The sequence below is a fragment of the Oreochromis aureus genome, linkage group 4, assembly GCF_013358895.1.
Source record: "Oreochromis aureus strain Israel breed Guangdong linkage group 4, ZZ_aureus, whole genome shotgun sequence".
Classification (NCBI taxonomy): Eukaryota; Metazoa; Chordata; class Actinopteri; order Cichliformes; family Cichlidae; genus Oreochromis; species Oreochromis aureus.
In genome coordinates this window covers 17,222,936-17,247,975 of record NC_052945.1, presented here as the reverse complement: position 1 = coordinate 17,247,975, position 25,040 = coordinate 17,222,936, and the positions used below count along the sequence as shown (strand labels likewise).

The following is a 25,040-nucleotide window of genomic DNA, read 5'->3' as shown; positions in this document are numbered from 1 at the left end:
ATAGTATGGAGAGGGGAGGTGGATGATTGCACTACATTACGGTATATAAGTACTCTGTTCTGCTGAGCCAACTCTCTTTGACATTGCACCACCGTTTATGCAGGCGATTACAAAACATCCAGCATTTAGGTCATTAAGAGCAAGGTTATCACTGCTGCCAAAGCGATGGTATACTCACTGCCAGCGCGAATGTATACGATCTGATGGAAATAAAACATGTTGTTATTCGTTTCACTGTTTAATTTAAACGCTGTAGTAAAATACAGTCACATGAAAAAGAAAGTTTTTGGCAGCAGTAATTTGAAGCAGTTGTTTTCTGTAGGACTCTATCGTCTCACATCACTGTGGAGGAACTCTGGCCCACTCTTCTCTGCAACGTTGCTTCAGATCATTGAGGTTTGTGCACATTTTATTTAATGCACAGCTCTCTTAAGGTCCTGCCATAGCATCTCAGTTGGCCATTGTAGCACCTTGGTTCTTTCCTTTTTCAGCCAATCTGTTGTAAAAATGCTGCTATGCTTTGGACCATTGCCCAGTTGCATGACCTAATTTGCACCAAGCTGTCAGACAGATGCTCTCTCGTGTGACTGCAGAACACTTTGGTATACAGAGCAGGTCATGATGGACTCAATGACTGTGAGGTTGCCAGGTCCTGTGGCTGCAAGACAAGCCCAAATCATCACGCCTCCACCACCATGCTGGAGAGCTGATATGAGGTGTTTGTGCTGATATGCTGCGTTTGGTTTTTGCCAAATATGGCACGAAGCAATGTGCTTCTGTCCAAAGCACATTGTTCCAGAAGTCTTGTTGTTTCTTAAGATGAAACTTTGCAAACCTAAACTATGCTGTCATGTTCTTTCAAGAGAGAAAGGGCTTTCTAATGAAAACCTCTGCCTTTGAAAATAGCAGAAAAATAGCAGACAAGAGAAAACAGCAAACAGCTGAAAGCGGAGCTGGTGTTTGATGTTTGAAGTTTGAATGTGGTGAAATCACAGAAGTATAAGGGTCAGAAAAGGACTTCGAGAGCGATATAACAAGATGCTCAAGAAGATGACCTTGAATGAAATCACCTAAACTGAAATCAAGTCAGGTTTTTGATTTTGTAAGACTTTATGACTGCACCTCATATATTCAAGTTGTCTAGATTTAATTGAAATAAAAAAAGAACAGGTTAAAACTGGTTTCTGCCTTAATCCAACATCAAGGAAATCACATTCACTGATTTTGTTTTTATTTTTGTTTATTCTAACGTTACAACAACCGTTACTGGTTTAACACTGGATCTTTGTGCTGTCATTACTATTAGGAGGAATCTTACTTGATGGATTTAATCCACTCCTCCTTCTCCTCTGGCGTGGGTGCTGATATCCTGTATACTACATGGTTTCCCTCCACTACACGCCCATCTGCCTCCGTCTTACAGGCTTTGATCACCTGGCCCTTGTGATTCGGGTTGTAGAGCTCAAAACAGTTCTGAAGGAGGAACAGAGAGGGTCAAAGGTCATCAAAAACACATGTGTCAGATAATTATCTTTGGCGAAGAAATATTTTAACAAAGGGAAGATTTAGTGAACACAGTAACCAAAGGGAGAAAGGCTGAGGTCTCTAATCAGGCAACACTCACAGGTTTCCTGGGCTCCTCCACCTCCCTGATGCTGAGATTCTCCAGTGGGATGATCCCACGAGGCTCCTTGTCCTGAAGGAGAGAGCGATCAGAAGCAGGAACATGAGAGGAGGGGGAAAAACAACCAGAGTTAGACAGAGATAGAAAGAGCAATTTAGAACAAAGTCAAAAAGCAAGTATTAAAGAAACCAGAAAAGGAGCAAGGGGAAGAAAGGGGAAATCAAAACGGTGAATAAAAAAATGGCATAAAATGAGAATAAGAAAGAAACACTCGGACAGCCTTACACAGAAAAGAAAAATCCACTGTGATTGTAGCTTGTTGCCCCCCCCTCTACTTGTCCTCACTGCACTGTAGTGGACCAGATAATGTGTGCATGCTGCAGTCTGACCAGAGGACAGGACATAATGATAGTGTCCTGGAGGATAATACTACAGCAAAGAGAGGACAGTGCTGATGTGGCAGCAAAGAAACAAAGGCACTGGTGAAACTCTTCAAGCACTATTGGCTAATTTTTATAGTAAGGGACACTAATTTAATAGTAACCCATGCCAACCTGAGCACATATGACAATTAAAACAGTCTGCAACATTTCATCCACTGTGGCCACAAGACAAGTATGCGATAATTACACGCTGGAGTTTTCTTTCTTTTCTATGATCCAGTAACTTTAGTAGCTTATTACCGTTTTGTGCAGAAACTAATACAGAAAGAGAACATTTAGGTAGCAAACCATGTTAAAACCACATTAGTTATGCACAATGGCAAAGTCAAAAAATTAATCCCAATGCAGAATTGCCAGAACTTCAGTTCCTAGAAGGCTAACGTCAGGGTCTTAAAATGCTTAAACGACACATTTCATAGCAGAAACAAGCATGTTCATAGTTTGGTGGTTTGATTCTGTACAGCACTGCATTTCCTCTTCATTAGAACTGTAGTTGTGGTGACATATTGCCGGGGGTATGGCCACTTTTAGTGACATATGCTAGACTTCATAGGCTTCTTTTTAAGCAGGATGCTGGTGCCTTATTTGTAATGAAATTATCTGATAAATAAATGTGGCTTGCTATGCACATAACATCGTGTCCAAGAACTCTTTTATTCTATGTTACTTAGCACTGATTAGCAGAACTAATCTGTGCTAACTGTATGCATATCTGTATGCATATCTGTGCCATACATGCATACAGTCTATGGCTGAAAAATAGTGCACATATGCTGATTAGTCATCCACAGTCTTGTCCAAATACAGTCACTTCTGGCTCCTAAGAAACATGTAGGTATTTTTTCCTGGTCTTATGTAGTAGGCAGGTCCAGCGAGGTGGCGTACCACTAATCCCTTCTTTGACTGCTATATAAGAGCTTTGAAGTGGGAACATTTTCTCTTTCCTCCCCAGCAGGCAGGAATTCAGTTGGTTTGGATTTTTGTTTGCTTTCTTTAAGACTACCTATATAGCTGTTCTTGTTTTCTTTGCCATAAGATTAGTTCAATTAAATAGATTTTGACTTTTTTTAAAAATCCCAATTTTCACACCTATAGTTCATTTACTTTGTGACCTGTACGAAGCAGCATTTGGTCTCTTCAGGTTAACTTCAGAGTTAACCCTGGGTTTTTAGTGCCACAAAGGTGGTTCAGTTCTCGTTCTTGGGAACAGGAGATTAGCAACAAGTATGAAATTACCACCTACTGACCAATAAATTCTCAGAAAATAGCATCACCCTTCATGGAAGGCTTCTGTGGATAGTAGGAGGGTTTTTAGAAGCCCCTAAAGTCTCTGTTTCCTCAGTGAGAATCAATAATAAATATAGATTCTTAGACACAACCAGATGACTTGATTTTATTTCCTGAACCAAAAAAATCTTTCAGCCTGTGGTCCAAATCAGTTCACGAGTTTGTCAACTTGTGGCCTTTTCCTGTGGTTTGATGTCCTTTGACACAGAGAGGTGAACTCCCAGGTGGACTGAAATGTAGGAACGTTCAGTCCATTATTAATGGCCAAATAAGACTGGGCCAAGAGTATACTTACACTTGGTGTACTCTGCACATCTCTTACAATGCAAAGCATACCTGGCTACAGGAAGGTGTTCAGCTCAAAATTGCAGTGTGTAGCTTTTAGTTGTGTCGGATCTCTCCATAAACAAACCACTCAGAAGTCCATTTGGAAGGCGACACCTTTTCCAAAGAGTCTCTGTGTTTTCTTTTTTGTTCATTTTAAATGGACTGAAAGGGCGTGAAAACACCCTTAAACTGAGACTTAAGAACAGGTGGTCACAAACAAAATGTTGACTCAGAGGCCGCTTTTTATATCTAACTACCAACAAACTGTGTGAAGATGGTGCAACATATTCAATTATGTTTGGTTTGTAGAGTTTACATGAAGAGCTCCCTGCTGAAATCCATAACCGTAACAGCAGTGTAGCAAACTTGAATCGTTAATCCTCGCTCTTTTTCTGGTGCTATGGAATAAACTGCTTGTCATAATTAACAAGGAGGCTGTAGACTCAGGGTGGATTTCATACAGACTTCTGAGGATAAAAAATGAAATGCTCGGCTCTGTGATGACACAAGCGTACACACAGCGGCGGAGATGCCTTTTGTTAATCAAAAAATCATCTTGAGTGTGAGACTCACAGTTGTGTATTCAAAGTAGTAGAGGCAGTTGTCCGTCAGGATGAACCACCTTCTCTTCCAGGTTTTCACTCTGCCCCCTGACAGGAAAAAAAAAGAGGAGACAGGAAGTGACACAAAGGCCGCAGTGACAGACTGGCTGTCTGCCCTCAGGAAAAAGAGCAGGAAAGTGATGCTCATTAATGAAGCCAACCAGCATCCGCTGTCTTTCCTTATGCGCTTTAAAATGACAAAAGCAAACATAGTATGGTAGGACTACTTGCCCCCGAGCGAGAGAGAGACATTACTGTTCTAAATGTAAGAAATCAAAGTGGCCCAAACATGTTATTGACTCTACACATTAACTCATTAGTAAATGTAATTCAATTTCCTGTGGCTGATCATTTCCAAAATGTCATTATTAAACACATACAATATTTCACATGCCTTTGAAAATTCACTTAGTGGGTTTCCTGTGATTTCCATTCAGTTTTCTGTGACGTTAACACCACACGCTGCGGCCTGAGCTAACAGGCAAACAGACTTCTTTTTAGGTTCTTGAAGATGTTTCAGCAGAATGAAAATAAGCTTCTTCATTCTAAAAGCTAAAGGTGAGTCTAAAATACTGGAGGTGGTCCTGAGTGTTGCTGAGCCACTACGTCGTCATGTGAGCTAGGATTGGTAGACACATGATGACGGAGTTAGAGCAGGTCATCTACTAGTAGTAAGGTTGGCAGTTTGCTGCTCCAGTCTGCGTGCCAAAGTATCCTTGTGCAAGATACTAAACCTAACCCGCTCTCCGATGCGTTCAATGGAGCGTGAATTTCTTTGATTGTTAGACAGAAAGCACTTAGGTAGAAATAAGTGCTTGTATGAATGGGTGTGAGTGGTTGAATGAGTAGAGAAGTGCTATATAAGAACCAGTCCATGTCCCATTGCCAGAGGTTAAATATCCGTTACTCCCTATCAGCGTAACCAGCTGATGGACCAGACTGACGAGTGGATACCCTTTATCTTTTAGAACTGAAGAAGCCTTTTGCATGTGAGGTGAAACATCTTCAAGAACCTAAAAGGAAGTCCAGTTTCCTTGAAGCAATTAAGACTACCATGACCTGGAGAACCCGTGAGACCCAACACAGAAGGGCATACACAAAGTGCACATACAGTGAAATCACTGTATGTGCACTTTGTGTATGCTCTTTTCCGGCCTGTTGTAGATTTCTGTACCTGGGCTGTTTGTAGAAATTGATTCTCGTAACGACAGACTACACAGAGTTTCAGCCTTATCCCAATATTCATTTTTAAATAGAAGACACCCTGTTTTGCTGCACATGCAAGATATTTCGGGCTGTGCCTCTTCAATGCTCTGTGCTGCTACAGCTGTGGCACAGGAAGCTTAAATGTAAATCACTGACAACTGAAAACTGTTGGCTTTGACTTTTTGAGACATGCAGGCAAGCTGCCTTGTGTGAGATTGCAGGCTACCAGCACAATCTCGCCCAACTTCAGGCTTAGTTAACTGATGACTCGAGCAACTGATAAATTATTACTGGCGTTACCCATTCATTTTTTAAGGCAACAGGATAAAACCTCATTGGCTCTCAGGAGAGGAGAGCAAACTTGATGTGAACCTAACGTGGCACGTAAAGTATCCCTGGAGGAGAAAACACTCACGCAAATACACGCACATATCGTACACGACACCCCAGAGCAAGTTCATCACCTCACGTGTTCATTTGTGCAAACTACATCCAAAACTATGTGTGTTATTAATTCCTAAGCATGACTTTTACTGCAGCATTTCCTTCCTGTTTTCATGGTCCCCTCACAGAAGCCTACATGGGTCACAGACAGCTATAAAAAGCTCTGTTTCCTTACATTTCAATAGACCCTGGCTATTGAATTAGCACAGCCAAATTTCCGCTGAGCGCAGAGAGACATTTGCTAAAAAAGGCCTTATTCCTCCGTATCCTCCAGGGTTTATCTTTAGAGAGTTAAATTAGAAATATTACAGTGAGAACTGGTTGCGGGGGAAACTGCTCCAGGGAGGAACCGTGCAAGAATGTAATCATGGTAGGTCTGTGAGCCACAATGGGGCTATTTACATTCGTACGCACTAGCTTGATGAGGCTACAGAGACGTTACACAGAGTTTAAAGAATGTGCAGGTCAAAGCCAGGTGTGTGTGCATGTGTGTAAACACTGTAGTAAAAACCAACCACCTGCAGTGACTTTGCTCTTAAAACCAACAATATGTGGGCTAATAAACAGGTATTATGTCCAATAATAAATCACTGCCATACAGTAAATTATAAGCTGTTATGTATGTGAGGACTGCTGGAGTACCTGGCAAGTGATGGAGCGAGGTTCAAATCAAAAACACATGGGATCAGATGGGAGCGAACTTCAAGCAGAGTAAAAGCAAGATTTATAAATGTATGACCTCATTGGAGATGAATACACGCCTGGCATACACACACACACACACACACACACACACACACACACACACATGTCTGGTTTGCTATCCTCGTGGGGACATCCCATTGACATAATGCTTTCCCTAGCCCCTTACCCTAACCCTAACCATCAAAAATGAATGCCTAACCCTAACCCTTACCCTAAACCTAACCATAACCTAATTGTAACCCTGACACTAAAACCACATTTTGAGTGTGAAAATTGCTTTCAACCCCGAGGGGACCTGGATTTTGGTCCCCACTGTGCAGAAAGTCCCCACCAGTATAGTAAATGTCAGATTTTGGTCCCCACCAGGATAGTACGAACCCGTACACACACACACACACACACACACACACACACACACACTCATGTTTTCATAGCTTTGTGGGGATATCTAATTGACATAATGCTTTCCCTAGCTGCTTACCCTAACCATCACCATTAAAATTGAATGCCTAACCCTAACCCTTAGCCCAACCATAACCACAACCTAATTGTAACCCTGACACTAAAACCACATCTTGAGTCTCAAAAATGACTTCAAACTCGTGGTGACAGCATTTTGTCCCCATAGAGCCGTTGGTCCCCACAAGTATGGTAAACTTCCAATTTTTAGTCCCCACAAAGATATATAAACATACATATGTACACACACACACTTCAAATTACTGAGATAGGTTTTTCTTTCTCACACAATAAGAGGATTCCATGTCCAGGTTGATAAACAATGTACGTATCATTTATAAACTATGTTTATACAGAGCTAATTGAGAACCTGCATCTGCATGGCTGTAGATGTGGGTTTCTCACCTTAAGATGAGATGTTTTTTTATTTTTATTTTAAGCGGGCTATAATTTGTCATATATCTTTTTTTATATTGTTTTCATAAACAACAACATGACAGGGTTTTCATTAGAAAGTCCCTCTCTCGTGACTTTACTGCTGCTCGTCATGTAATTCTCACACTCCTTAAACACTTAAACGCTGTCTTAATGGCAATTACTCTGACAGATTAAAATGAAGTTAAGCCTAAATAATATTATTTTTCTTATTATATTTATTAACATTTAAAAAGCTGTAAATGATTAGCAAACAACTGTTAGCTTTAGAAGCAATTATGACCAAATATCACTAGAATGCTAAATTAACACAGAAGACGTCATTAGAATAAAAAATAATGAACACATTGCAGTCAGTAACTTTATTAAAATAAATTAGAAAGACTTAAGACAGCATATAGTATAGAGTAAAGCCTGGACGTTTACTCTATGCAGACACCATTCACACCATAAAGTATTTAAATATATTAAAATTAGTTTTACTTTGCTTGTAAAACACCTTGTGAAGCCCATTTAAAATTTCCTGTGTATGCGGTTCACATAAAATCAGTTACTGCCTTTCTTTAAAAATGTTTGAGATATAACTCACAGTTCATAATTTCAAATCATGTGGCTTTTAAATAACCACAGCGTGGCTTATTAGAAAGAGAGGACCTCACTGATACATCACAAATAGTTGGTTAAATTTATAATTATATCTGAAGCTTTGTGAGTGACAGAACTCACAAACTTACTGCTTGTAAGAATCATAGTTTCTAGGTTAAAAGGCTTTTTGTCAATCGTTAAGTTGACCTTGAAGACCTCGGTGGATGACTCCGCTCTACACACCTACAGTTTTATCAGAATTCATTCAAAGCTTTTCGAGCTTTCATGTTTACAGACAGAATGACATGCATGCATATTTTATATGCACTGTTTGCTCCGTTCACAAACGCGACCAGACCTTCAATGATATGGATCATTAATACACTCCAATGTATAAACTCTAAGATACACGACTTGTATATAAAACTTGAATGTTTGCTGTTCTATTTTTATCATATGGGTGTGTTTGCAAAGTTTTATCTGTCTTTCAGTTAATGTTTTACGATCAAAGGAGAGTGCACGAGCAACAGTTACCACACAGTTTAAGTTCTCATGAGTCTAATTCTATAGTCGCAGATCAAAAAAAAGGAGCAGGAGTTCCTAAATAAAGTCAAGCCGGATGTTTTGCATTCCCCCAGAACCTGAGCGTGAGCGCATGAGACTCAGACTAACCTAATTTAAGCAGCCAGCCTTCTCTGTCTGGGTTGAAGAACGTGTGCGTCAGGTCGTTCCCGTCGTCCTCGGGGATCTTAAAGGGTTCGCTCTTGATGCTGTCGTATAGATTCTGCACAGAGAAAGAAAAAGCAGAAAAACGTTTACGCTAAGATGAAAACACACACACACACACACACACACACACACACACACACACACACACACACACACACACACACACTTCCAACTCACATGCAAAAACATTCAAGCCTTCAAATAACGGTGCATTAAACATGACACTGAGAAATCAATTTCAGCGCCGGAGACAAAGATTCATACATCAGTGACTCTGGGAGCTGGAAGATTTTTTAACAAGGTTCCTTTTTGTACAGAAGGAGCACTTTGGCAGAGACAGCAGCCTCTCGCACGTGAGTTGATCGACTTGTTTTTCGTCTTTTTCTTATTAAAGATCATCATTATCCTGAGCTGCAATGTCTCAATTAGAGAGGCATGACTCTCTGCTTTTCACAGAGGAGACCTATAAGAGAACCTATAAGTTTCCTTTTTGTCTGCTACATTGAAAAAAACCCCCAAACATTTAATTTAATCCCCCCACTTTTACCTACACAGTGTTTCAAATGCATGCCACATAGGATAAATTCATCAAACCTAACGAAGTAATCAAGTCAAAGCTCTCACCCTGAGTAGCTCCTCTGGGAGATCTCCCCCTTCATTGATTCCTCTGTTCATGGAGATGAAGCGCTCCACTGGGGGCTTGTCTCTGACGTTGGGATTATGCAGGCTGGTGTTCAGCATGATAATGGCAAAAGATAGAACGTAGCATGTGTCTGTGGAGGTAATTACACACAGTGTCACAGGGAAACAACCAAATACAGCACAGGCACACTCCACACATGTGTGTGGAGGTTATAGATTAGTGTGGATGTGATGAAAATAGTTAGAATTTAAAAGAAAATGTGACAAATACGACATTACCAAGAAAGTAGTGGCTGTATAGTAGAGGGTATTCAACTTATTTGCCATAAAGGTTAATTAGAAACATCTTGTAGCACATTTTCACGCCACAGATCGAAGGAAAACCTGATAAAATGGAGAATTTCATCAACAGAAAAGCCCATCTTCTGACACACAGTGTGTTCCTGCTCTTATGACTCGGTTTCATCCATCCACACACTAAGAGCCCCAGACAACATCCTCTGCATGTAATTTATAACCCAGTGTGCACCACTCTTAAGGGATGACCAATAACCAAGTCTGGGTGTGTCACCACTGCACCACATCAATATTCACGACCCGAGCCGTCACCTGCATCCTCTTTAACACTAACACGTGAGCAGGAAGGCTATGTGCAACAAGCCAAGACGGCGCTAATGACCGCTATTGACCGGTGATCAATTTCATTATCACTGCTGGAGACACGAATGCTGATCGCACAGGGATTAGTGAGCAACTTGACAACTTCAGTGGAAAACTGTAATTGGAGGTCCACTCAAGTTCACACAGAGGCTGAAATAATGAACCTCAAACAAATATTCTGAAGCTGCACCCCTACGCAGTCGCGAAATCTCCGCATGTAGCTACAAGGTAAAGATTTATACAGGTCCAGCTGTCCGGTGAGAGACGACAGACAGACAGAGGCATTGATTTGAGTCCGGGTGGTCTGGTGGGCAGAGCATGTTATCCGTCCTGGACTGTCTGGCTGAGTCTGACTCATATATCTGCTGCAGTGCAAACGTGTGTGTATGTGTGTACGTGTGTGTGGTACCTGTGGACTGGAAGACGCCGGGATTGCATTGGCAGTACCTGGAGGCAAACGCCTCCATCATACGATCAATCTTCTGGGCTTCGCCGGGAAGTCTGAAGCTCCACAGAAACTGCCTGCAACAGCAGAGAGCGAGAGGAAAAATGTAATGATGTGTCATGAAATATTGATGTAAGTGTTTGTAACAGTATCTGTGTTTTTCCCTGTGAATTACAAAACAGTGTTACATGGCACAGACATTTCTTTATATTAGGAGGGTGTATTTATGGCATAAATGAAGACGTCTTTGCCCACAGGCAGTTTTGTTTTTCTAGTGTTAGATTAGATTTTGATATTTCTGCAAAAAAAAAAAAAAAAAAAAAAAAGCACAAAGAACACTCTTGTGTTTCATGGGACACCCAACAAAACAAACAACTAAAGGTTAGAGCAAACTTTTAAAGCTGTGCATGGGAAAATACTCTATTTTTTTGCACTTTGAACACAGCTTTAGGCAGGAATCTGATACACTGATCACCTAACTTGATGCGCAGGTTTGCATGACACATTGTTGACATATAAGAGGTGTGCACACCGGCTCCTCTGTTATCAGTTGCATGAAAAAATATTTATTTAATGGTGACAACACATGTTAATGTAAATCAGCATAAAAATATAACGTGTAAAATACGTTTTGTCCCAGAATTTGCCGATTAGTTAATTATTTGTAATTCCAAAATAGGTAACAATGAATATAGGCGTGACAGTGCCTGCACGTAACAAAAGATCAAAAGTAGCATAGTTGTGCCTCCACTTGATCTCGTCACGGCCACAGTGTTAGTGCAACAAGTGTGACAAAGCAGAGGCCTCATCTGAGTTTAAACCTGGATCTGTTTTTGCTCGGATGTGCAGAGCAGTGGTCTCCCTGTGGACCGCTTTGCATGGTTGGTCGTTATGCTCTCCACCAACTAGATTCTTATTGCCACTGCCAATTTAGGGAAAAGCAAGTTTGGTGCATTCTCAAAAAGTGTTTTGAGAATGCACCAACACAACCTGACCAACTTACAAATTTGCAAATCATATCACAAACCACAACATGACAAACCATCTAAAAAAAATGATCATCTAGCCTAATTGTTCTAATATTAGCTTTATAATGGGAACCGGTGCATCCCGGGAAAGGTCTCTGACCGATACACCCCTCCCCCACCCTCACCTTCCCTGCAAACAGTCGGTTGGCTCAAGTGTGGGAACAATTTCAGTCAGGCCAAGATTTTTTTACAGCCGTGATATAATGTCATATTTCAACAGTTTACAATGGGAAAACCAAATACATGAAGTGAAGCCAAGGCAGATTTCTTTCAGTTTGGTCTGTAAAACTTGGTGCACGTCTGGTGTTTACTTTGCAACAGAAAAGTACCGAAGCAACAATAAAACTTGTAAAACACCATCTTATCGTGCTGCAAACTCCCGTATGTTGTTTTGGCAGTTTTTTTTATACTTGAAATCGTGCCTGCTCTTCACAAACTTTACAATCTGGACTGTAGCACCCACTCGCTGTCACCTGCTTTAATTTTTTCTTCTTAATATGAGTTGTTAAGTACCTTAAGGCTTGAACGAGGTTGAGGTCTGCAAACTCGTGAAGCTCCACAAACGCCTGGAGGACCTTAATGTTGAAGTCGTCCCTGGGGTGGTGGTGGTATGGTGGGGAGAGAAACACATGTGATGAGTAGTTGCGCTTAAACAAAAGCAGAAGAAGTGATGAACTCATATGCTCAGTGACTGAAGGTGGAAAGCAAAGTCCTGCAGCCACGTCACAGACAGAGAGCCACTGTGCTGGCTGAGACAGGCAGCGTGATGTCCCCTGTTGTTTTGACATCCTATCCCCATTGACTTCCCTTCGATAAGAACCACATGTCCCCTACACTTTTTTTCCTCTTTCAGCGGCACGGTCTCCTGGCACTGTTCTGCTCCATAAATCCAGACCACCAATTTCCCAGGGCTCTATCACTGATGTCTGAGCACGTGCAGTGCAGATCTGACAAGGACGTGGGGAGAGGAAAAGTAAGGTGGAAGGAAAACAGAGAGAAAACTGGAGAGCTCACCGTTCCCCTAAATAGTCCCCGATGACTGTTTTGTTGAGCCCTTCTCCTTTGTAGAGGAACTGTGCAATGTCCTCAGGGGTGTTCTGGAGAAGATCATTCTCCAAAAGAAACTGGATTCCCTGTTTTTAAAGAGAGAGCAAGCGCAGTATAAATAGGTATTTTACTCAGTTTCAATGAATGATTTAAATTTAAACTCCAGAGCTGTGGATCTCCTCTGACCTTCTTTGGGTCCATGTTGAACTTTTTCCTTCCCATGGCGATCTGCTTGTTTCTTTGTGTGGTTTTGCTGTGACGAAAACAGAATAAAAAACACAGAAACATCCTTCACATGACAGCCGAGTCCAATTTTGCTCCCCGGCTGCTGTGTATGTTTAGTAGGTCACTTTGTGTCGAGTTTATTCAGGGCCTGTCATAACTGTGTTTACCAACCACTCAGTCAAGTAAAGACTGAGTTTACATTTGGATTAAACTGAGAAAACTTGAATTATGTTCACGACATGTGATTGTGCATCAGCTGTTACTGCTCACTTGAGTGTATCTTGTCCCTTTTCTTTAATACATCTTAGTTAACTGGAAGTACATTGTCCCATATTAATGCTCAAAACACTTTTTGCTCTCACTCCTCGGAGAAATCTCCACCTTTGCGTGTCTTTGAACGCTCCCTAAGCCTTACGTGCGCCCAAAAATAGCTGGAGCCCCTTTGCCAGCTGCGCCTGAGACACACAAACAGCCTGACACATGACCTCACCCCACCTCGGCAACCAATCAAATGAAATCGTCTGAATGCAGACTGTTTGGTTAATGTTAAGTCGAGTGACTGTCCCGCTTTTCTCCTCAAACAATGGGGTATTAACATGTTAACACACACAAACTGACAGGTGTGAGTCTCACTGCAAAGGTAACTGTATGTTAAAAGAGTAGCAGAGCCAAAGCACACAAAAACTAATGAGCTGATCTCTTGGCGGTTCATTGAAGCCGTCCAAACAGCCAAACAGTACGTTTAACAATCACTAACTGGCTTCAGCACATCAGTATTCATCAGTTAAAACAAAACAAAACAAACAAACAAAAAAAAAACATGCAACACTACAACTTTTTGACTTGACTTCATTTAAATCTCCAACACTATTAGCTATCCTGCTAATTAAGGCATAGAGACAAATTAGTGACCCTCTAGGGACCACTGGTCACTAGGGAAAAGAGTGCATTCTGGTACTGGTTGACGAAATACGTTGGTTAACTTGGTTAACTAAGGCACAACTTTGAAGGTGAATGTTTCAGTTTTTCCAGTTTCACAGCTTTACAATCACTTGGAGAGTAAAATGGCGAGTGTTTGCAGACAAGTTGGCGACTTCCATGTAAACTACAGACGGACGCGGCAATCTGCTCATAAACAACGCAATCACAATGAGGTTTCTAGTGGAGCACCACCCTCTTTGCAACAGATTTCACCTAGCATCAGCTAGCAACCACTCGACAACTACTCAGGAAATACACATTTCCTTAGCAATCGGGGGCACTGACCAGTTTCTATGAATATGTGACTGAAGCTTAATTTAGCATTTGAAGAACTGCTGGTACCAGCTATCTAAATGTTCGCTTTTTACTTCTTTAGTCCATTTTATGTCATTTAAAATTAATACTTCTGAGTTTTGCATGAATTAATGTTAAAAAAAACCAAAACAAAACAAAAAAAAAAAAAAAAGGTAAAACTTAATGTTATCTTGGTCCTATGAAAACACCAATGAGCATCATTATTATTATTATTTACTTTTAGATTTTATTGTCAATTTAACGACAGCTTACAGACAAAACTAAGAGCCAAGAAAATGCTATCATAAAGGACATAATTCATAATGAAAATAATCACACAACAGGTAAAAAAAAGAAAAGAAAAACAATCAAAACTCACCTCTCCCCCACACAGGTTAGCTGCTCGATCTCAGTCATTACCTCTGCAATCTCAAACTTCAGCCGCTGAAATCGAAGGACAGAGTCACTTAAAGTCAAGTTTATAGCGCCTAAGACAACACAGTGCAGCTCTTGAATGATCAGCAAACACAGCCTATGATTTTATTAGTTAAATATATTTAATAGTGAAAGGCTTGTTTATTAATATGACAAAGAGATATGACATTTCATGACAAAAGGCAACAGGAAACAGCTGATTTTTTCTAGTATATGTAAATGTAACAATATAAGATCTGAACAAATGAATTAAGGTCCATTGTTCTGCATTACACCAGAGGACTTTTCAGACATGCAACGCACATCAACAACCTGTTTTATTAGTTTGAGGCTTGCTCCGAATCATTCATTTAGAACTGTTTGATCAGATTACTCAAATAACATTAATTCCACTGTTACTCACTTCAATATCATCCAGAAGCTCTTTTTTCCTACGCCGTATGTTTGACAGCTCATCTCTTTCCTCTAAAGACAGGTCCTCGGGCACTGGAAAACACAGCGCGCAGGGAAAATGAAATAGCATGTGAGTGATAGAGAGGGGCAGGGTTATGACAGTGGATTAATTTAATTCAGCTTCCGACCAGCCAGACAGAGTCACGGGGATTAAGCTTCGACAGCGCATACCTGTTCGATGAATCCATCCCAGAGACATTACTCATGACCCAAATTAATACACTAACAGACAGAATTGCCACTTCATTTTGAAAGCCGGGATTAAATGCAGCAAAGAGACTGGGAAGGAGTGTGCCGGGAAGTTCCACAGATATTTTTTTTTTGTGACCTTTCCTACTCTTGCATATTTTATGTTATCCTGCAGGTGGGTGTGCTGTTGAACCTTGGATTATTCACAAATTCCCTTCTTAAATATGAAGATTAAATTTGGTCCAATTCTGATCCATGATTACAGATTTATTAACTGGTGAAAAGTCTTTGCTGGAGCTCACACAAAGTCACATGGTCAGATTAGTTTTTAACAGGTGATTTCCACGCATTTCAAAATGTCCCAGAGGTCTCTCAATAAAGCGAATGCTCTGCCAACGTTCATGCTTGCTTTGCTTTCATTTCGGTCTCTCCAACCTCTCATAACAAATGGAGCAGGGTAAAGTTTCCAGTTTCTTCAGGCGTTCCAGAGTCCATCATTTCAGCTTCCAAAAGCCTTTTTGGGAAAACAGAAACCACTTGGTTTTGCAATCAAGCTTTCATTTTTTGTACTCAGGATGTCATAGTGAAATATTATAGACTCTTAAAGACTACCAATCTAAATATCAGTGGTGTCATTGCTTTATAGCAATACTGAGGAGTGAAGATTCAACGCACAGTCCTGAAATCTCTTATGCAAACTTTCTTGTACTGTCTGTAAGTAGTCTTCAGGAATAGTTCTTCAGGCCTCTTGAAGGACCTTCAAAGCTCTTCTTTGGACGTTTTCTCTGTTCTCTCTCAAGATGATCCCACACTGCTTTGGTAATGTCGAGGTCTGGGCTCTGGGGAGGCTGTGGACACTTACTTTTGTATCTCTCTTCTGAGCCACTCAAAATATTTTACTGACCATTTGAAACACAAACTTTAAATCTGGATTCATCACTCCATCAGATGTACCACTAATTTTTAGTCTAGTTCTCGTGTAATTTGGCATACCTCAGCCTTTCCTCCCCGTTTCTTTTCCTTCAGAATGGTTTCTTGCCAGCCGCCCTTCCACTGAGACCATTGCCGACTATGCTCCATTGAACAGTAGATGGATGAACTCACGGGGCCAGATGCATCTCTCTGGTCCTATGTCAGGTCTTTGCTGGATTTTCTCTTGTTTCTTAAGGACATCACTCTTGGGTACTGTTCATCTACTCTAGATAGCTTTTGTTTTTCTTTTTTTGGTTAGGCCTGCCAATTCTTCATTTGTTTTCCACTTGTCTAGTTTCCTCAAACTTTTTAAGGACACACTGCACACCATTCCAACATATGTAAAGTTATCAGCTGGTCTTATTAATCACCTTGTTGTTACAAACACTACGATTTCTTATCTGTAAAATTGTGTTATCTTTGAATCTTTTTCATAGAAAAAAAGAAAAGCTAAAGTACAATTTAAATTTGTTTCTTTGCCAAGTGATAAGTGTAGACACAACACTGACTCATCCTTTGAGTTAGGCCCCTTTTTCATGCTTTAATTAAGGTACAGCAGGTCGGTATCAGTGCAAAAAACAAACAAAAACAAAAAAGCATTCCTCTGAAAATGGTCAGGTACAAGGACTGGATTGAAAATGAGTGAAAAAGTGGCCAATGTCCAAAGAAAATATTTTGAAAAACCTTCAGAAAGACTATTGCTCAAGACAACTTTAAAAAATATTTAGAAGAAAGTCAGGCTCCTTGGAAGCAAAATACAAAGTAAATGCGGGGTGGCTTGAGACTTGTGCGGTACTTTTTTTAAATAAAATATTATTAGAAACTGCTTAAGTATATGAAACAGTATGAAATGTGTGTACATGTAGGTTCTTTATCTATATTATCATGTGCATCATGTTAGTGTGTTATATAGTTTGTGATTTTATACATTAATTACCAAAGTATAGATGTATCTACATTAAAGAGCAGGTTTAGACAATATGAGGCTTTCATGGTTCTCCTTTAAAACCAAATTAAAACCACAGAAACTTCCCTGCTGAAAAGCAGATGACATCCATAAACAACCCTCTGTGTGTGTGTCAGATATGCGGGATGACACACAGACACACACACGACCACTGAGCATCTGGCGAGGCCTGCCCCCTCAAATATTGGCTTTTTGATAGTCAACTTTCATCGAGCCGTCTTTTGGGGTAATTAACACAGCAGAGAGAGAGCAGCACATCACGCAAGATTACGTTTTACAGCATGAACCAACAATGTATGCACAGGTGAGCACACACTATGCTCGCCATGCATGCATGCAGAATTTACATTTCACTAACATGACATCTATTTTATCCTACCCTTAAGGTCCCAAGAGCCACCTACTTATTTACTTCATTTAACCGTTCCACGTCAAACTCTTCCACCCTCCTTACCCCCCTCAGACCCCACAGAGAAAAATCTCCCCCACTCCTCCACACATCAGAAAACAGCAATCCATTTGAGAGCGAGCTGACAGGAAGTAGGTCATTTTCACATGGAGCTATACCAGATTGAGCGTCTCCTATGCCGTTCCTCGCTCTCGCGCACATGCACACACTCCCCCTCTATCTCACCCTTTGTCCGCCTCCACTCTAGTGCTTGAAGTGGGGGTGAGAGCAGATTCAAATCCCCAAACTGAATCATACCACTAAGCAGCTTTGCAATCCAGGCACACACACCCACCCCTCCACAACTGTAAATAATGGAGAAAAAAAGGGAAAGTTATTTCCTCTCGTCTTTATCTATCTACTGTATCGCTCTCTCACACCGTCTGAATCAGTCCCTCTCCCCGGTCCTGCTCTGTAAGACAAAGTGACAGAAGCAGCATGGACTATTAGGTTATTACGTTCTGAGGGCATGGAGCTCATGTTATCACAGATGAGCAGTCAGTCGAGAGTGTAGGGATCCAGATGGGTGTAGATAGACATTTTTCTCACACACTATCTACTAAATTCTACAAGACAAAGCAAAAAGGGAAAAAAGGAAGAAGCAGCGTGCAATGCTTCAAAAAAGAAAAAAAAGAAAAGAAAAAAGATATAAGAAATTTATAAAGCGAACGCAATTATTACACATAAGTGGGTCAAATGTTAATGGAGTATAAAAACTGTGTCAACCAAGCAGTGCAAGACTGAATGATGACGCACTCTAAATGTGCCAAGACATCAAAAGAAGCTCTTTTATTAGCTTGACTGCAATGAGGAAAAACCATATTTTAAGATGTAAACTCTGACACATGGTATAATGGTGCTCTCTTCTCACTCTTTTACTTCTCAAAGCGTCAATTATGCCTGTAAATGTTCCAAATGACAAGGAAACTGTCGCTATTAAGACAGCTGCTATTACATTTAGACAATACAGTGACATTTTTTGTAAAAGATTTGCAATGTGGGAATATCGGAGGGAGAAGACGATTGGGGCTGTGTGGATTGGACGGGATCTTTTTATTATTATATATTTTCAGTCTTTTTTTTCTTTACGGTATCTTCAGATAGATTACTTGTGCTGTAGTTACATGAGGGGAAACGGAGGTTATAAACCATGGCATGACCAAACCAACTGAGATGATGTGCTGTGCATGTGGTTTACCTTTGAAATTGATGCATTCAAGACCAGGACCAGGTCTCCAACTATCGCAGTCAGATGCCGTCTTCAAAGTGACTTTGGTGCATCAGGACTTCTATCAGTTTGCGATTGAATGCATGGAACTGCCAACTTTACCTCAATCTATTTGTGATAATGTGTCAGTTAACTGTCTGTTTTCCACAGAAATCAGCCAGAACCTCGTAGATCTGAAACTAAAATTTAGAAATTCCTCCAAAAACAGCAATGCAGTTTGCTGTACGATGGGGATTTATCTGCAAAATTACATAGTTGCTTGGAATATGACCAGAATGCAACCAGTTGGCAACCAGTTGAGGAAAGTCCTTTATTGGAAAGACTTGTTCAAAAAGAGATGTTATGGACTGACTCAGACAGATTTCCAACATGTTGGAACCTACAGGTTTAGGGTGTTGCACGCTCAACCAGTGGGTGATCGACTAGCTGCCTCAGCTACAGTTGATGAATATGAGAAAACTGAATGCAACTACCAACCAATCACCGATTTAACACAGCAATAAGAAGGTTGCAGTTCTGTTTTTACTCTGGAGTGACTGAACGATTAGAAAAATGATGTATCCTGAAATGTTTAAATATATTTGATTCAGTCTTAATGTATTCTTACTTAGCAGAAAGACTGATACATACTCAGCCATCTAATAAAAACGAGTCTACTGTACTTTGCTCATTTTGGGGATCCTTTAATCACATTACTAGATTCTGTGATCAAATCTCTAAATCTAATACTTTACTCCTGCAGCAACTACTCAACTGAAGACACGGCACAGCAACAAGACTCCAGAAAATGAGTGCAACCACTCAAAAAAAATCTTCTTCTTTTAACACTTTGGTTTTCCACACAGATTAAACAAAAAATAAAAACAAAAAAAAGCAGTACATCATGTTGATGAGTAAACAGAGGTTCTGCCAGGTGGATCTTTTTATCAAAACTGTTTCCTCTGTTTCTAGCCTACGATAAGCAAACCAGCTGCTAGAAGTGGTTTCATATTGCCTAGACAGACAAAGTTGTATCAGCCCTCTTATCCAAGTCTTCGGAAGATAGCACACAAGCCCAAAAATGTCAAGCCACTTCTGTGAAATCAGACTAAAAGTTCGTTGTTGACCCTGTTAAAAAAAAAATATGAAACTCTAGAACTTTAAAGGTTTGTCATGGCTGGAGAGCACAGAAAAATTGTAACTGGTATCCATGACAAACTCCATCCCGTGATAGCCCCAAAACAGCTACTACAAGGACTGCTTTGTTGACTTAAATGTGTGATATTTTTCATTGAGTGTAATGCTGAACCCGTGGAAAAGGGTCTGTGGAGGGTTAAAGCGCAAAGAAAGTTGTGACGAGTCTGCTTCTAAGAGAAACAAAGACACAAACGGGAGTGTTTAGTGCCAAACGGCAAAGAAAAGTAAAGGCACAAGAGTGAACAGATAGCAGCCCACCAGACATCTTCACACTCTCTGCCTCTGTTGTTCTCGATTCTTGGCTGCAGTTAAGTATCCTCATAAAGCGGTAATTGTGGAGCAAAGAGACCCCGCGGACAACCTACGTCTGAAATGCGCAAAACACTCCTCCATCCCTCCTACTCTGGCCGAAAGAGCTCGACTGGACCGGAGAATGGGACAAATTGTCTGAGAAGATCAAATCTGTTTTGGTTAACAATCCCCCTGCTGTGTGTGTTTTGTAGCATGTGGAAAACTCAGTAATGTGATATGATTATAAGGCCAAATATCACTGTGCAGCCGGCCCTGGGCATCAGATGCACTATACATCTAGAAGTTTGTGTATTTCCATTTTTTCAAAAAATCTAAATTAGGTTATATACAAACGCTCCACACTCAACCGTAGGCTCAGCCACATAGATTACCAATGCAACACCACTCAGCCATTTTATATTATGACTTAGGGGGCTGCTGCTCCAGTTATAATCAATACATCATCATAACAGTTCAAACTTGCGTGCTTAGCCTTTTTTCCCTCCATTAGTAGCCAAGAATGCACGGATGAGTAACTGCCCCTGTGCTGAAGTTTTCACAGACACCACGTGATCCCGAACATTTCCAACAGAAAGGTCACCGAGTCTGAGTCTTCCCCTTCTCAGTCTCACACGCATCGTTTTCTAGTCTTCAAGCCCTGTAACCAGACGGGTCATCACCGGCTCTACGGGTCAGCAAAAAGGTCACAAGCCATGTGCTGTTACTGGTTGTATGAGAGACATATTAGCACTTTCTATTAAGATGCATATATTTACTGTTAACAGATAAAGCTGCTTATTCCCCAAGGGAGCATCAATATTGATGGATGGATCCATGTTTGATTTTTTCCCTCCCATTCATCCAGCACTGGGGGGATCACACTAGTAAGTGATACCCTGCTCCACTACACTATGGAACCACTACTTACTCACTGTTAACCAGACTTATTAAAGCTTTGTTATGCAATTCATATACGTATGGGTGACCCTACTTTCACAGGTAAAGGTCCTGTCTACTTGGACCTTCCTGCTCTTTTTGTTGTATTTTTACCAACTAAGATGGTGTGAAAAGACCTTTGAATGGTTAAAGTCTCCCATGTTGAGTTAGATTTTCTAAAGCCTGAAAAACAGAGCCCAGGGAACATGAAGAGCCCCAGTTTTAATAAGTGTCCAAAACGCAAATTTATAATCAGAATCAGATTAGATATATTTAATTTTAAAGTATATAAGCACTATAATCACTTGCTATGTTTGTGTTTTTAACATAAAAATACACCATATGAGTTGAGTGTCGACTACTCTTGTGGTACAGTCACTTTATTAGGCCCATACTGAACAAAGTGTGTAAGACAAATTAATTCCATGCTATCCTTAAACAGCTGTCAGAAGATTATTGAGGGAAAATTCTTGGTTTTGAAAGAGTTACCAGAAACAATGACACAATCAATGAAAAACCCACAATCCTTTTGTTAGAATAATACATCATATGATTGTAACATGTTTGCTCAAATCATCATGAAAAGACGCTAATTATTGACAATTGAAAGATATCCACAGCCTTGCAGTGTGTCAAAAAAGTCCTATGTGCAAAACAATACATCTGTGATGAGCTCAGCTGGCACGGGTCAGGGCAAATGGCCAATTTCAGTGTGTACTTTGTTAAGATTAAGTTTTACTTCATGGATTGTGTTCCTTAGAGCTGTTTAGTGTTTAGCATTATTTCTTAATATCTTAATAAAATGGAAAAGAAGGACCCAGGTTAAAAAGAAGCCAAACCGGAAGCATGTTTGCAGATCATTCTCCTTTCTTACAGTTTTTAGGTCAGTGAGTTAAAAAAAAAATCAGCTATGATTAGTGGCAAAGTCTTATGACCCCGATATAAATGTGTCTTGCCTGCTCCAGATTTTCATAGTGGTCATAAAAAGAGATCACATGCAAATTATTCATGCCACAGATAACTGAGGCTGTTTTTCAAGTCCACTCATGATCCACACTTACATAATCTCAATGTAATTCTTTGTTGAATTCAGTGATCACATTCTATATAAAAAAGAAATTTCAAAAAGCACAACAATTAATACTTGTGGATGTATACAGAAGTGCTAAAGGGCACATTAGAGCTATAAAATATATTTACGAATGCACCTAATGAAGCTGAAAACTGCCCGGGGCCTTGAATAATACACGACAGACAGAAGGACCCCAGTTACTGTATGACACGAAACACTACTGCAAAAGAGATTAGAGCTGAATCATGTGGCTTTTATTGGAAAATATAAAAAAAATATATATATTTCAAAGTATAACTAGTTTCTGGAATATGAGTGTGAGTTCACTGTGCTCAAATGGCCTCCACATTCACCAGATCTCAATCCAACAGAGCACCTTTGGGATGTGGTGTAGCGGGGGATTAGCACCATGGATCTCCAGCTGACAAATCTGCATCGAGTGTGTGATCCTATCTTGTCAATACCAAAATCTCTGAGGAATGTTTCCAGCACCTTGTTGAATCTATGCCACGAAGAATTAAGGCCTCAGTTCACAGTATGAAACTTCTGGATGCTACTGTAGAAGAAATGAGGAGCTTATTGAAACCAAAAGAGGGTCCAAGCTGGTACTAGCAAGATGCATCCAGTAAAGTGGCCTTGGGTGAACATGACAGCAGGCCAGGGGGCAATTAATTAACAAACAATACCAATATTCTCTCTTTGAAATTATTTTCACGCCGGTTATCTTGACACAGAATTGGTAACAGAGCTTCTCTATTGAATTAGAAAGTGGTTGGTAGGCCAGTTCTGTGGTTACCCTGATTTCTCGCTGGTTATATGTTCATGAGCTTGAGAGTTGCTCTTTTGAGAGTAACACTCTTGAACAGAACCATGATAGAGCACAACAGCAAAAAGAGACAGCGAAACATTTCCTGATTTTCACCAGGTTTTCAGTGAGACAATGGAGGGGATGTCTGCAGCAGTTCAGAGCACTAGGTTGGGCTCCATGTAACAATAGCAACCACATAAACATGAGGATGCCAGAAACCATTCCCACAACAGGCTACTTAAGGAGAACTCACACAAGTTGACAGCACAGCCAACGCCAGACTGTGGAGAATGATGTAAGGGAGAGTTGGTGTTTCAAAGTAGGTGACACATGGGGAAAAAATGACCTCCAAATGGTTTATATTCACATTCATTTCTCATATTTAGCAAATCTTTATGTCACTGCTATAGTTAAAATACAAGATACCAATATGTGACTCAACAAGATCCCTATTCTCATCGGAGTTTTACAATTAAACACACAAACCACATTGTCTTTTCTTCTCCTCGGTTCTCATGATGATTGACATGCATTCAGAAGAGGCGTGTGTCCTTATGGTGGTCTGCCCTGTAACAGGCAGTACTGTGGCTGACTGCTATAAGAGCATCTACACTGTTTTTAGCAGCTTGTTCCGCACTCATGTAAGCTGCAATTGTGGCTGGTAGGTGTGTAGTAATTGTTCTTCCCCTCGGCGTTACTCCTACTCACTGCTCTCAAGCATGCACAGGCACAGAGAAACACACACACACACAGGCACGCGCACCGACAGCCTCTTTGACAGTTTCTGCCTCTTGACAGATGACAGAAGCGGTGTGGAAATAGCACACATTCCTCTTACTGCAACTGTCCAGTCGGGCCCAACCAGTTCTCCATACACCGCCTAATCTTATTCTTTAAATCAGATTCTGTGCATTGTCTTTTATTTTCAACTCATCCTTCTTATCTCTTAAGATGCATCAGCCACTTTCCACATGAGAACACTCAGCTCCCACATCAGCACTAACAGAGAAATCAAAATGCCCATCTCCGCTTAATAAAAGCTTCCAAATACATCTGCTGTGCACTCCATATTAGATCAGCAGCACTGATGGTGCAGCAGAGTGAGGTAAGGCAGCAAACCCTAACAGCAGCAGCAGAGTGTATTCGTTTTGCAGCTGGAGTTCAATATCATTTTATTGAATCTGAATCCCTTAAAAAAATCTCATCAGTAATGGCTTCCATTATTTGTACTTCATGTTTGCAGTAAAAGCTTAATAAACTGGGGAAAAGTTTTCCTTGATTCTGACTTTAATTTTAATATGAACACTATGGAAGTGAACTAAGTGAGAATAAGTGAGACTGAGCCTTTACACACCAGACTTGTAAAATCTGTGACTATTTCGCTAAATACATTTTTCAGACTCACCCATTCTTTATGCAGCTCTTCACAACTATGGTGTAATTTCACTCAAGAATCTGTGACATTTATGTTTTCACACCAAGCTCGATTTTTCTATCTTCTAGCATGCAAATAAGCAGATCTGACCAATGAGATCACTGCATTGCACTTGTAGTTTCAAACATGCACCAGTACTGAATATACAAATAGTAAAATAATACTTTTTTACCCCACACACACAGCCAGACACTGCTCCAGGTCTGAAATTATTTCTCTGCCTCCTCTGATTTGGACCTAACTCTGCCAACAAGACTTCAAACTGACCCACATGCATGGAAGAGTTTGTTTCACGAGTATGAAACAAAAGGAATAAGAAAGAGCACCTCCAAACTCAAGATCAAGGTCCTCAGCCTGAAAATGGTAGAGTGCCCACTCGGGGTTAGGGATGAGTTGTTGCCCAAGTGGAGGAGTTTAAGTTAGCTTACTCTGAAGAATCTCTGGGCACTCCATTAGATATAG

General features: G+C 40.5%; 1 protein-coding gene across 1 annotated transcript in view; it reads right to left on the bottom strand.

The window, feature by feature from the left end:
* Positions 1-25,040, bottom strand: part of LOC116313042 (cytohesin-3) — a 44,284-nt gene that overhangs the window by 3,419 nt on the left and 15,825 nt on the right. Inside the window, exons 2-12 of the mRNA XM_031730608.2 lie at positions 15,007-15,089; positions 14,548-14,612; positions 12,855-12,921; positions 12,636-12,754; positions 12,135-12,215; positions 10,558-10,670; positions 9,471-9,619; positions 8,790-8,901; positions 4,255-4,331; positions 1,625-1,696; positions 1,319-1,473 (exon numbers count right to left, since the gene is read on the bottom strand). Coding sequence (XP_031586468.1) covers positions 1,319-1,473; positions 1,625-1,696; positions 4,255-4,331; positions 8,790-8,901; positions 9,471-9,619; positions 10,558-10,670; positions 12,135-12,215; positions 12,636-12,754; positions 12,855-12,921; positions 14,548-14,612; positions 15,007-15,089 — 1,093 coding nt within the window. The remainder of the gene's footprint in view (positions 1-1,318; positions 1,474-1,624; positions 1,697-4,254; positions 4,332-8,789; positions 8,902-9,470; positions 9,620-10,557; positions 10,671-12,134; positions 12,216-12,635; positions 12,755-12,854; positions 12,922-14,547; positions 14,613-15,006; positions 15,090-25,040) is intronic.